This window comes from Rhodamnia argentea, chromosome 2 (assembly GCF_020921035.1).
Source record: "Rhodamnia argentea isolate NSW1041297 chromosome 2, ASM2092103v1, whole genome shotgun sequence".
NCBI classification, from domain to species: domain Eukaryota; kingdom Viridiplantae; phylum Streptophyta; class Magnoliopsida; order Myrtales; family Myrtaceae; genus Rhodamnia; species Rhodamnia argentea.
In genome coordinates, this window is record NC_063151.1 from 32,217,071 (window position 1) to 32,229,996 (window position 12,926).

At 38.4% G+C, this 12,926-nt stretch overlaps 1 protein-coding gene across 1 annotated transcript; it reads right to left on the minus strand.

The window, feature by feature from the left end:
• Positions 1-6,837: 6,837 nt before the first annotated feature.
• Positions 6,838-10,987, minus strand: LOC115729392. The gene is made up of 6 exons (XM_030659962.2): positions 10,789-10,987; positions 9,889-9,974; positions 8,304-8,855; positions 7,980-8,201; positions 7,757-7,881; positions 6,838-7,211 (listed from the first exon to the last, which is right to left on the minus strand). The coding sequence occupies exons 1-6, from the start codon at positions 10,921-10,923 to the stop codon at positions 7,042-7,044; spliced, it is 1,290 nt and encodes a 429-aa protein (XP_030515822.1). The 5' UTR covers positions 10,924-10,987; the 3' UTR covers positions 6,838-7,041.
• Positions 10,988-12,926: the final 1,939 nt, after the last annotated feature.

Genomic DNA, 12,926 nt, shown 5'->3' on the forward strand with positions numbered 1-12,926 from the left:
TTTCTCCTATTGGTGAAGTTTTAACTTGTTATATTCCCCAAAAGTTATTTGTAGTTTTAATATATCTAGCTCATACTATTTGCATGCTAGCATCACACACATTGACTTGTAAATCAGATGGTTTGATGTTTCGCAAAAGATTATTATTATCTTCTCTCAACATATTCACCCGTTATAGCTTGATTGTTAGCCCCAATACAATTGGTATACAAATAGCTCATGCATCAATCTTTTCATTGATAAAGTGCACACCAATCACAACACGCTTAATTTTGTCATGTTGCACTGGATTATGTGCAATGTTGATTGCAGCCTTGCGGTTACAACACAACTTCTTAGGCATTTTCGCTGGTACTCGAAGTACTTGCAGTACTTGTGTTAGCCACACCATCTCACGGATCTCGTGGGCTATTGCTTGGTATCCCGCTTCCGTGCTATTTCGTGCCACCACATTCTTTCTTACTTTGCCAAGTAACCGAGTTCCCAAGGTATATACAATATCCCGAAATTAACCTACCTATTTTCAGTAATTGACCTTGCCTAGTCTTCATCAGTGCATGCTTCAATTTCATGTTGGGTAAACATTTTAAATAGCAAACCTTTTTCACGTGTGTTCTTTACGAGCGCGCATGACAACGCTTTTGGAATAGAAATCCATTTAGTTACGCAATTTTTTTCTACTTTTGGAGCATTTTTTTGCTCCAAAAGTAATTTCGAAACCACTTGAAGTAAAAAAAAAATTTACTTATGCTTAGAAGTAGAAGTTGATCTCTAGAGCAGAAGTGTTACCATGCACGCCTTAGGTATCTTAGGAACCCATACACGGACTCGAGATGTCTGCATAAGAAGAATGCATAAAGTGGCTTACCATACTCGCAACAAAGGCAATATCTAGTCGAGTATACGTAAATATATCGGTTTTCCTACTAGCTTATGGTATCTCGATTTATCAACGGGATCCTCATCTTTATCATATCCAAGTTTCGGATTGGGATATGTTTGAAGAGAGAATAATTTCTAATTATGATTAACGAGGGGATTACAATGATATATAGAAACTACCCCTCTAAACATTGGAATGAATATTCTACCCTTCTTTACATATTTCCCAATTCTCACCCTCAAGTTCGGAGATAGATATCAAACAATCCTAATTTGTTACACAAAAAATCTCACTTTACTCCCCCAAAGAAATTTAGTAAAGATATCTACAAATTTATTCTCCGTCCTTGCATGTTGAAGAATGATTTACCCTTTTTGAACTTTTTCTCGTATCCACGAGTGAATTAAGCACATTAAGCCTGCAATATGCTTGGTTCGCTCATGAAAGATAGGATTATTTGTAATATGAATAGCTAATTGATTATCAAAATATAATCCCAATGGATTTGATTTTGACACATCAATTTCTGATAATAACATCCTCTACCAAAGTAATTCACATGTCAAATGTGTCATACGTCTATATTCTGCGTCAACACTAGACGGGGAAATCACATGTTGTTTTTTGCTCTTCCAAACAACTAAATTACCTCCAAGAAACACATAATAACACGACATAGATCTCTCATCATTAGGACATCCAATCCAATCTACATAAGAGAAACTTGTATCATTCATATGACCATAATTCTTGAAAAGTAGTCCTTTACTCAATGCTCCCTTCAAGTACTTCATAATTTGAAGGACAACATCCCAATAAATAATATGAGAAGAACTCATGAACTGACTAATTATACCGACAACAAATGATATATGAGGTCTTGTCGGGGTAAGATAGTTCAACTTACACACCGATCTTTAATACTTCCCTGGATTAGGTAATAATTCTTCACATTCTACGTCACGTTTCACATTAGCTTCCATAGGAGTATATAGTGGCATGATGACATTGCTTGAGTCCATATAAAACCTTATATGTAAACGACATTCTAAATTTTCCCCCTAAGCGACAAACCCGGGTGGTTGCTCCATGTACACTTCCCCAGTCAAATCACCATGTAAAAAGACATTTTTTTTCATCCAATTGATGAAGAAGCTAGCTAAAATGTGTCGCCAGGGAAATAAATACATAAACAAATGAAATTTTGGCCACCGGTGAGAAAATTACATCACAATTAACACAATACGTCTAAGCACATCCCTTTGTAACTAACTGAGCCTTCAATCAATCAAGAGTGCCATTAGGATGAACCTTAACAATGAAAACCCAACAACCAATAGATTGTTTCGGCGCAAGTAATGGAGTGAATTACCAAGTATAGTTCTCGATAAGCACCTTCAGTTCATCCTCTATAGCATGCCACCATCAAAGATAAGTAAGAGCTTGACCAACACTACTAGGCACGTAAATAGAGGACAAGGACGAGATAAAGGTAAAAAAGTTAGGAGATAAACAATCATATGACAAGAAATTGAAATAGGATGACTAGTACAAACACAATCAGAAAGACCAAAATAAGGAGCATAACAATCCAAAAGATGGCCATCACAAGAATGTGTATCTTTTCGAGCACAGAGAGGCGGATCAAGATCGGTGGATGGTTGTTGATACTTAATTTTTAATTAGTTTTTCTATAAAAAAAATCTTTAAAAATCCATAAAATTACAAAATCAATTTTGAAAGCCTTGGCCAAGCTTAAAGAACCAATTTTGAATAAAAATAATAATTTTTGATATTTTCATTTTTTAAATTTTTTCGTATATTAGGAAAATACCCAAAAATTACAAAAAAAAAACAGCATTTATGGGGAAAAAAATGGAAAAATAGCCCATATTTTTTGTTTTTAAATCCCTTTTCATTTTAGCCTCTTAAAATTGAAAAAATTCGATTCGGGATCATATGTTTCTTCACAAACATAAACCCGATTTGAGCCAAAAAATTACACTTTGAGTGATTTTATTTTCTCTTTTGACAGTTTCCAAGTCATAAGATTTGCCTCTAATGCCTTACATTGAATTTCAATTCTTTTGTTTAAAGACTTGTTCAATTTTGGCCAAAAGGACCCAGTTGCACTTTTTTTTTTTTTAATTTAATCCCTCAATGTCATTGTAAGTGCAATTAGTCCTTTTTTAGGAATATTCATCCAAATCTAAACCAGTACCCATATGTTTTCCAACATTATGAACACATTGATGGGGTCAAATTGGTTCGAATTTGTCATTAGGGGTCCCGGTTAGTCAAATTTCTATTTCGGGTTGAACTTTGGATTTGGGCATTTTACACCAAATAAAATCAATTTGATTCAAGAAAGTCACTCCTAGATGAATTGCGTGTCTTAGGATTCAATTTTGGCATTACTTTCGTCAGGTTGGATCATTTTTGGGACCAATTGGGCTAAAAATAGGTGTACGCGTCAAAAGGTTCAACGGGGTCAACCAGGTCCTACCTAGTCAACCTGTTGACCCAGATACCCACAGACCATCTTCTCTGTTCGTCTCTTTTAGCACGCACAGGAACACACATGAGGATCAGAAGGAAATTGCTCAAAATTCATCACCATCTACGCACGCCGGAGCATCGATTGGGAATCCCATGCTGCCCATTCATGTTCGACCCCGACGGACCAAACAACACGCCTCGACCACGTGCAAGCTGAACTAACAGAAGACCCTCTTACACGCCAAAAATTTTCAGTTGGGGGGTATGACCGATTTGGACGTTAGAGAGAAATAAGAGGGATTTTTGGTTGGAGGAGACTCCACAACAAACTGGAATGAAGAATAGGTGAGAGAGAGAGAAGTAGAGAGAGAGAGAGGAAGCGGTGGAAGGGCCACGTTCGGCTGCCATAGCCATAGTCGATGGAGGGAATCCCAGAGCTTCGTCAAGCTCTCCGGCGCAAAACCGAGGCCGACGACCGATCCTCCAAGCTTTGTGACACCACGAGGAAGCCCCAGAACTAGACGGCATGCCATTTCGTCGCCAAACCAGGTAACCGTCGTTCTCGAGCTTCAAGCTCGGCTCCCATGGCACACGTTGATCCAGTGGGTTATTCTTTGAAATTTTTAATCCATACTACTCCTAAGCTCTCACTAATCTCGAATATGTCCTCTTTTTACACTTTCGCTGCATAAAACTTATCGAGTCAATCCCGAATCTTCGAACCAAGCTTGAGCTCCATAGCTCATTCTGGATATCCTCAAGCTCGCACGATTATCAGGTAAGTTTCTTCATCCTCCTGTGATGACGACTAACGGATTAAATGGCATGTCTAGACGTAGGATTAGCACGAACTGACTTTCGTCGGACATAGGTGCTCGGCCGGAGCTTGTTAGGGTAGTTTTAGACCGTATTTTAATTTGAAATTGACACATAGTGCATGATAGGTTGTTTAGAATTGTTTAAGATTAAAAATGGTGCGAAATAATGAAGTTTCAAGCATTGTTCGTGCTCGCCGGCGGGTTTTCTAGGCTGTTTAGCAAGAAAACCAATGCGCCGATCATCCTTCACGATCACGGGTTGATCAAGTCAATGCTGACGTAGCGCCACGTGGCCAGTGAAAGGTTTGTTAAAACCTGTTTTTTTAAATAACAGAAATAAAAAATGATATGACGGTGGGATGAGTGCCACATGTCACAATCTTGCTTTTTGCTAAATAAAAAAATCATTTTACTAATTAAAATATGAATTTCCAAAAAAAAAAAATACTTTTGCGATCGCGTGGCCCAGGTTTGGCCACGCATTGTGATCTTGATCATCCATAAATTTTTTGAAAATTAAATTCAACTTCCCATTGGACAGTCGAGATCACACCACGTGGGTAAATCCAGGGTGTCGGTTTAAAAATCGATGGGAAAATTGAAAATGAATAAAAAAATCCATTTTTCTACTTCATAATTAATTATCTATTTTCTAATTCTAATAATTCAGAAATAAAAGGATATAAAATAAATAAAAATAAAAAATAACATATCTCAAGATTTTTTCTTAATGTCCCTGGATTTTCTCTTATGCTCCGTTTGTTTCGCGGAAAATATGACCTTTCCGGAAAATATTTTCCAGGAAATCATTTTCTAGGAAAATGATTTCCTTTTCCGATGTTTGGCAAAAACTTGAAAAAGTTCCGGAAAATATTTTTCGCCGTTTGGTAAGGAAAATTCGTTTTATTTTAAGTTCGGAGACTTGATTATATTAATTTTTTAATTAATGCCCTTTCGGTACCAATTTCATGAAAAAATTCAATTTGGCAATTTCGATGAATTCTGACTTGAAGTTCAAATGTGCAATTTTTCGGATTTTCTTTTTATGATTTTTTTTTATATTTTGAAATTAAAAAATAAAGGAAAATTAAAGTGAATTGGTTCAAGGTTACCTTTCCGAATTTGAAACAATATCAAATCGATTCGATCCTACTTGTAGATAGGGTCGGCGATGGTGCGAATGGCGGTGTCTCAAGCGAAGGAGCCTCATGGTTCATAGTGAGTTCTGGGGATGCTTTGGCAAATCTCAAATCAAAATCAATTCCGTATGTCAACTTATTGCACCCATGGAAATTGCCACCTTGCAAGGCGGGGGACTCGCAACCGTGCTCTCTATTGTGGCCATGAAGTCTTCAATGAATTTCCGTGGCCTCAAAAGTCTCCCGTGATCATAATCTGCGGGAAGAGTCGTCCGGTTGTCGTCACCGCTTGGTAAGGGAGCTCATGGGTGACTACTATGAATCGTTTTCTCGACGAATGTTCACCATCGGGCAAACTTGTGAAAATAGAGAGAATGGAGCTTCGCACGGCCGTTAGTAAAAGCGCGAGAACAGAGGGAGAGAGATGTGCCTCTAATTTTTGTGGAAACAAATAAAGGTGGTCCCCGTCGACTACGCCGTGGAGGTCTCGCAACGCCTCCCGGGAGGCCACCCTTGGCGCGACTTGGAATCGACCTTTGAATGGCTCGTCGACCCACTCGTCGACGTCAACTACATCGGGGGGGGTGAGCCTCAAGACCGGAAGGCCGACGTCATCCTACGTGGCGAGTCCGCCGCCAAGCTCTACGTGGAGCACGAGAAGTTCGGGACGGACGTCACGACTTTGTTCCTCGCTATAGCTTTCCTTGCTCGAGGCCGGAGCCACCGGGCCGGCCGTGGCAGGCAACCCGCCGAGGGAGAAGAAGGAATACTATAAAATAAAATAAAAAAGATAAAAATAATAATAATAAAGAAAGTAATTAAAAAATAGATTTTGTCCGAAAATAAAAAAAATGAAAATTTTGAATTTTGAAAAAATAAATAAATAACGAAAAGAAAGCAAAAAAATAATTAAAAAGAAAAAAATAATTGAAAGAGAGGAGGAATGAAAAGTGTGGAAAATGTTTTCCTCTTCTTAAAATGAGGAAATCATTTTCCTTACTTTTAGAAGGTTTTTTTTGTTGACCGGAAAATATTTTCCGTTGACCGCTCATTTTCCGCCCCCAAACACCGGAAATTGGGGAAAATGTTTTCCAGAAAAATATTTTCCATAAAACAAACGGAGCCAAAATGAGGAAATCATTTTCCTTACTTTTAGAAGGTTTTTTTTGTTGACCGGAAAATATTTTCCATTGACCGCTCATTTTCCGCCCCCAAACACCGGAAATTGGGGAAAATGTTTTCCGGAAAAATATTTTCAAACCGGAAAATATTTTCCATTGACCGCTCATTTTCCGCCCCCAAACACTGGAAATTGGGGAAAATGTTTTCCGGAAAAATATTTTCCATGAAACAAACGGAGCCTTAATTTCTCTAGATTTTCTCCTAATTCTTTGACACAATCAAACACCTCGGAGAGACTCGAAGTTCATCTCATCAGTGAACAGGAAGTAAGAGTCCTTTCATAATTTTCAACTATATTCAGGCTTACTCATCCAGCCACACAAAAGATTAGTATTTCTTTTTTTTTTTTTTTTGGAGGTCAGACACAAAAGATTAATTTAGGCGACAGAACAAAAAGCCACCCTATCAAACAACAAACGAAAGACTCACTAAGGACGAGCGGGGCTTCAACTGTACATTTAACATAAGCCATTCCGAACCTGCACATCTAAATCTGAAGAACCAGGAAGAAAAGAATTTGTCAATACACAGAGCTTGAACCGTCGCTTCCACTGATGCTCAGAGGACTCCCAGGGCTGTGTGCGTTCAACGGATCTTTCTCTGATGCAGGCATGTTCGTGTCAACCTTGGACACGGGAGAAGATTGCTTACCCCTGAAAACCCCCCACAAATAAAATTTTGACTGGAATCCTGCAAAAAGAGTAGGAGAGAAGCAAATCGAATCATGAGGAGCTTTTCCTGAGAAACTTGACCTAAGTCTTGTTAAAAGACTAAGAAATGGTCCTTTACGACTATACTGTCAATTTTGTCCTCAAAACTTGCTTTTGCAAACCAAATGAAACGTCACTTTCAGTTTTATATCAGAACAGAAAGGTGTTTCTCGTATTGTGTCTCACTTAAGTCCTTACTGATGCAACTTTGATATCGTAAATTGCTAGATTACCATAATGACAAGCTCCACCACACTTCACATAGGGTCGACTACAGTTCTGACAAGAAGAAATAAATTAGAGAACACCACAAATCCACTTGCTTTCATAAATATTTCTCAACCGGAGCCTTGTGGAGAACAAAAAAATTGGGGAACACCACAAATCGGCTTTCTTTAAACAATGTCCATTCTCTTCTGTTGACTAAAAGTAAAAATAAACCAACGAAAAAAAGGTTCCAAAGAACACTTTAGGAGTTGAATTCAAAGGCATTTGAAATTTGTAAAATGAGAACGGCGGACTTACTCCAAAGGTGCAAGGGCAGCTTTGTGGAAGTAAAAACTAGGAGCTCTGCATTGGAAACCACAGCTCTCAGGGCAAGATCATTGACGATCATTTCAACGACAAGGCTATCAAAAAATTCTTGTTCACTGTACAAATAAGGAAATGAGTAAGAAATCCGGACTAAATGATCCTCACTGTACAAATTTTTAAAAGGATCTTTAAAAATTGAGCATAAGGAAATTACCGCTTGTTATCGGGGAATATATATATCGCAATACTATCATCACTGGGACCGCAATTCTTGAAGCCTTTTGGCCATACTTCAGGTCTGGAATGCAATTCAGTGCAAAGCAACGAAGGCAACAACTTTGCCTCCTCGCTCACTTTACGGCATGCTATGTTGGACACGTGTGCCACGACTTTCCCAAAATAATTGATCCCTTGTTTGTTGAATTTCAAACTTCCCCTGTAAATAAAAAAGTATGATAAAAATAAAAAAAGAAATCATAAGCGGGCGTTTGCTGCTAGAGAGCCAAGAAATTTAGAAGGAAAGAGAAGCCAATTTTACCTCCAGATTGGATCAATAATTGGCTGGGCACAAACATAAGTATCTTCCCCAAATAGCTCCAGATAATCAAGCTTTCGTAGTTTTGGCGCTGTCATGAATTCAGCCTCTTCATGAGAGTTCCACATGTCTCCCGAATTTTTTCTCAGATCTATTCCAATATTTTCAGCTTTGTCACAGTGGCCGCTGCTCCAATTTTCATTAACTTGACTAAGACGCACATTTTTGGTTTTCTCAACTTCTATCTGTGAAGTAAAGACCGTGCTGTTCTCAGACAACTGTCCTCCTTCCTCATCTTTTTCTGTTTGTAGCTTGAGCTTCTTCTTCTCCCTCCTCCACTTCTCAATCCCCTTCTTCTTCCTCAATCTTTCTAGAGGAATATTTGTCAATTCCTTTGTATGTTGAACCAATTCTGTGATCTCTAAGTCATCCTCTTCACACAGGGGAGAGCAACTTTCCTCATTAGTATCAGGCCTTCCAACCTTAGGTTCACAATCTTCGCAGTACCAAACAACATGTTCGTCGAAAGTTTTAGGCAAGGTTTTTAGGCAATAGCTGAAAAGCATAGAAGGCTGACCATCAAATTTCAAACAATGAAAATCTTTGCATGAAATAAACTTGGTGTAAAAATTTAGCATGTTCAGGTACATAAAACAACACAAAAAAAGTACATAAAACTCAGAGGAAAATTGCAGCTTGCTATATTAATTTCCACGTGGGCCACATTCGACAGAAAATATAGAAGTAGGTTCATACCATACCATAGAAAAAAATATCACCAACAGCAATTGAAGAAACAGGTGAGGAATGTTGATTTTTTGGACACTTTCGAATTTCCCCAATTCCTTTTGCTAAAGGACTCAAATGCCAAGTGGCATGCCCGAAATTCTTAGCTAGAAATCCGTATTTGCTATTGACACAATAGAGTTCATGGGAAACCTATGATACGCGACATGATATTACATATAAAGTCCTGAAAAGTATGTGTTATGCATGATAGACATGGTTAGACAGCGTGTGCAACTCTCACTCCGTCATTCCAAAGCAAAAGAAGAAGAAAAATCCCTCTCGCTCCAGTCTGAAGTGAACCAAGCACGAAAAGATCCAAAGAAATGGAATATCAAGAGATTCTTTCTGATTCAAAACTCTAGGTTCAATTCCTACACATCCATTAGAGCAATGTTAGATGTGCAACTTCTGCCTCACAAAGTAAATCAGTGAATCAAGCGAAGACCCTTGGGCGAACAATTACTAGGTTGGACGCCCCAAGAGACTCATACTTTACAACTCCATAATTTGCGTCATAACTTGAGTGGTCAACCACAGTCAAAGTTACCTCCAATTTAATGTGCAAAAGGAATACTGTAAGAAGTACATGAAAGGCTTGCAAATCACCATTATTTCCTCAACTAGCTGGAGCAAGATTTAGGAAAAACTAATAACTCGTATAAATCTCTACAAATGTCCATTCACGCGAATACACACGTGCGGGTGCGCACATGTATAAGGTAGTACTGTGTGCGCACCTCCGTGCACGGTTGCATAGGATTATGTTATATAATTGGAGAGGAAGTGAGGGCAAACTTACCGGTGAATGGCATATTTTTCACAGTCGTCACAATAGATCAAAGCAACATCCCAGCCTTTGTCCCCGCACTGTAGGCAGACAGTCTCCTGGAAGAACAAAAGGATTAAGTATATTGAAAACAAGGGAAACAAACTTGCATTTTTGTCTAATATTGGTAAGGTTCACATAATCTTCGGATGGCCGAGCTGAATACCAGTGAGAGATTTCACTATTTACCAGAACTGAGTCTCCAACTTGTTTATAAAGCTCCAAACTACCAAAATACAGCAACTTATTCCCAAATTTAAATTGTTAACTACTTAAGAGCTACATATACATAAATTACTCATAACTACTCCAGGGAACCCAGCCAAAACAAAGAAACCTGTACTTTGCCCAAATTTTCAAATTCGGCGCAGCTTTAAAAGCCTTTTGATTTCTCTTCAGATATGGCCTGCATGCAACAACTCATTACTTAATTTTACATGACTAACACTACGAGATAACTTCAAGTATCCTCCGCCACCCGGCAATTCATCGACGGAATCAAGCACGGAGGCTGTTGAAGGTGGCCCGGCATTGAGCCGAAATCAGAATGTGGCATGCCGCACCGACAAGGTCAGCAAAAAGACTCAAAATAAGGGCAAACATCGGACCATATTTGGGTTCTTTAGGTATCCAAGACGTACCGCATGCAACACCGGTCGCTCTAATTCTAACAGAAGGGGAAAACAGGACCACGGCTCTTGTGGGACAAACAGCGATAAACAATGAACCTCAACGAGAAATCAGATGAAAAAAAAAAAAAAAAACTCACTCAAGTACAGAGAGAGCGAAAAACGGAGGTAGAAAAAAGGGGACTTGGAGGTCGGCCAACCAAGGAGAAAGAAGAAGGAAGAGAGACCGCCGGAGATCGTGTACCGTTCCGTTCGCCGGAGTCGCTCCGAGAGAGGCAGGTTCTCCGTCCTGGTGGCGCCGGCCGAGGGAGTCGCCGCGTTCGGCGGAGGCTGTCATGTCGGTGGCGGATGGCGATAAAGAGGAAAACCCTGCTGTCATTCCTGTTTTGACGCGAGCAGGAGAAACTCCTCGAGAAAGCGAATCTCGCCACCTTCCACCGAAAATAGAGTGGGATTAAAGAAATTTACGGTTGCCTCGCCGCCTCTTATTGTTTCTTCAGGATGTTCTGGGCTTTAAACAAAGCCCAAATCTTCATTATCTTTCACGCACCTAAGCTAAAGCTATGGTCAAAGAATTTTTTTTCTTCTGACGAAATTATTTCCAAAAAAAAAAAAGAATTTTTTTCTTAGACCAAAAAAAATAATTCTTTCCGTTGGGAAAAAAAATATTTTTTTCTTTTGACCAAAAAAAAAAGAATTTCTTTCGAGGAGTCAAAAAAAAAAAAATTAAAAAAAACACCCACTTTAACGCAACGTCTTATTTTGATTATTATAGGAGTTTATACGAAAAAATTCATGTGAAAAATGAGTACTATGTAATAAGAAGGAGGAACTTTATTGTTGGATCGCGCGGTTGTTATAGATTATTTATAGTTTGACGACAAAAAAAATAAAGAGAGAAAAAGAAATATTCCTCGATCTGGATTTAATTTTTGAATGCGAGTATACCGGCTTTTATTTTGAGGAATGTGGTTCAAAATTTCGGAGATTTTCCGGCTTACATCAATTGCAGGAAAATAAGAGAAGGCTATTAATCATCTCGCAATTGATGGCGTCTTCAAGTACCCACCTGTATGACCAAAAAAAAAAAGTACCCACCTGAGTTTCTTGCATTTCAAAACGACACCGTTTATGGGAAGGAAAACGAGGATGATTTTCAATTAGAGATAAGATTTCAACTGGAGCTTTTCATAGGTTGTCCTGTTGTCCTTTCACCAAATCGTGGTTTCAAACCTGGGGGCAAGGTACGTAATGGTTTTGGATGCTTACGCAACCATGACATGTCTCGTCCTGTAAAATCATCTCTTTATTGCCGCTCCTTGCATTGACTAAACTTGTCTGCTGGACAAACCTTTTCAACACACGGTGCAAAGTCAACGAAACTTAAAACTTTTTTTTTTTTTTTTGGGTCGAGCAGTGAAACTTAATTAGTTGAATCAGTTATGTGGTGAAATAGAACAGAACTTGCCATTCAAATCTAAAGTGAGAAGAAAAAACTATGAGAAAAGTCAACAAGATTTTATAGGATGTTGAAAATTTACGTGATTCGATCCGAATGTCGAACCTATTTTATTGGGAGAGCCAACAGCCAAAAAATCTATTGACGAATTTGAGGAATAGAGGATGTACAATCACTCAAAGTGTTTCTCAGCCTTAAATTAAGCCTCAAACAAAACTCACGAGTGTTATCTCATAACATCTCATAGAGAACTCACTCGGAAAAATTATGGTGAGAAAAAAACCCCCCACACTTCTTTTGTTTGCTCTAATGTGTAATAACCAAGTAGAATTTCATTTTCATACCTTCTTGCGTGACTTGCTGACTCAAATTAGGAATCCAACTTCAATGTGGAAAGTATTTTAATAAGGTATTGCATGATCAGACATCAAATCACAGTCCTATTTGGGTTTGGAATTTTCATTTATATTGGATTTCCTTTAGAATTTCAAATTCAAGACATAAACTCAGCAAGTTATAATGGAATGTTGAGTAACATGACTAATAAAACAAAAGGGATAATATCACCAAAAATCCCCTACTGATACACTCGGGACATATTTATCACCAAATTAATTTCGTATCACAAAAAAAAAAAAATCAAGTTTGTACAATTGTGATAAATCTATCATATGTGTCAATTAAACCGCCAACGTGAAAATACATGTTTCGAGCAATTTGAAGTGAATCCTACGAGAAAATTCAGCTTAAGTGGCTCTTGAAACAATGTCATCTCCTAAAGATACTCTTTTTTTTTTAAGGAAGAATCTACGAAGCTTAGCAGATTCTCCCTCATCTTATCTCCATCGAACCCCCTTTTTATGGCTGTAAACCGAAACTCCTCCCCATTCTTCCCATCTCTAGCAGCTTCCCTTCCGTTTTGG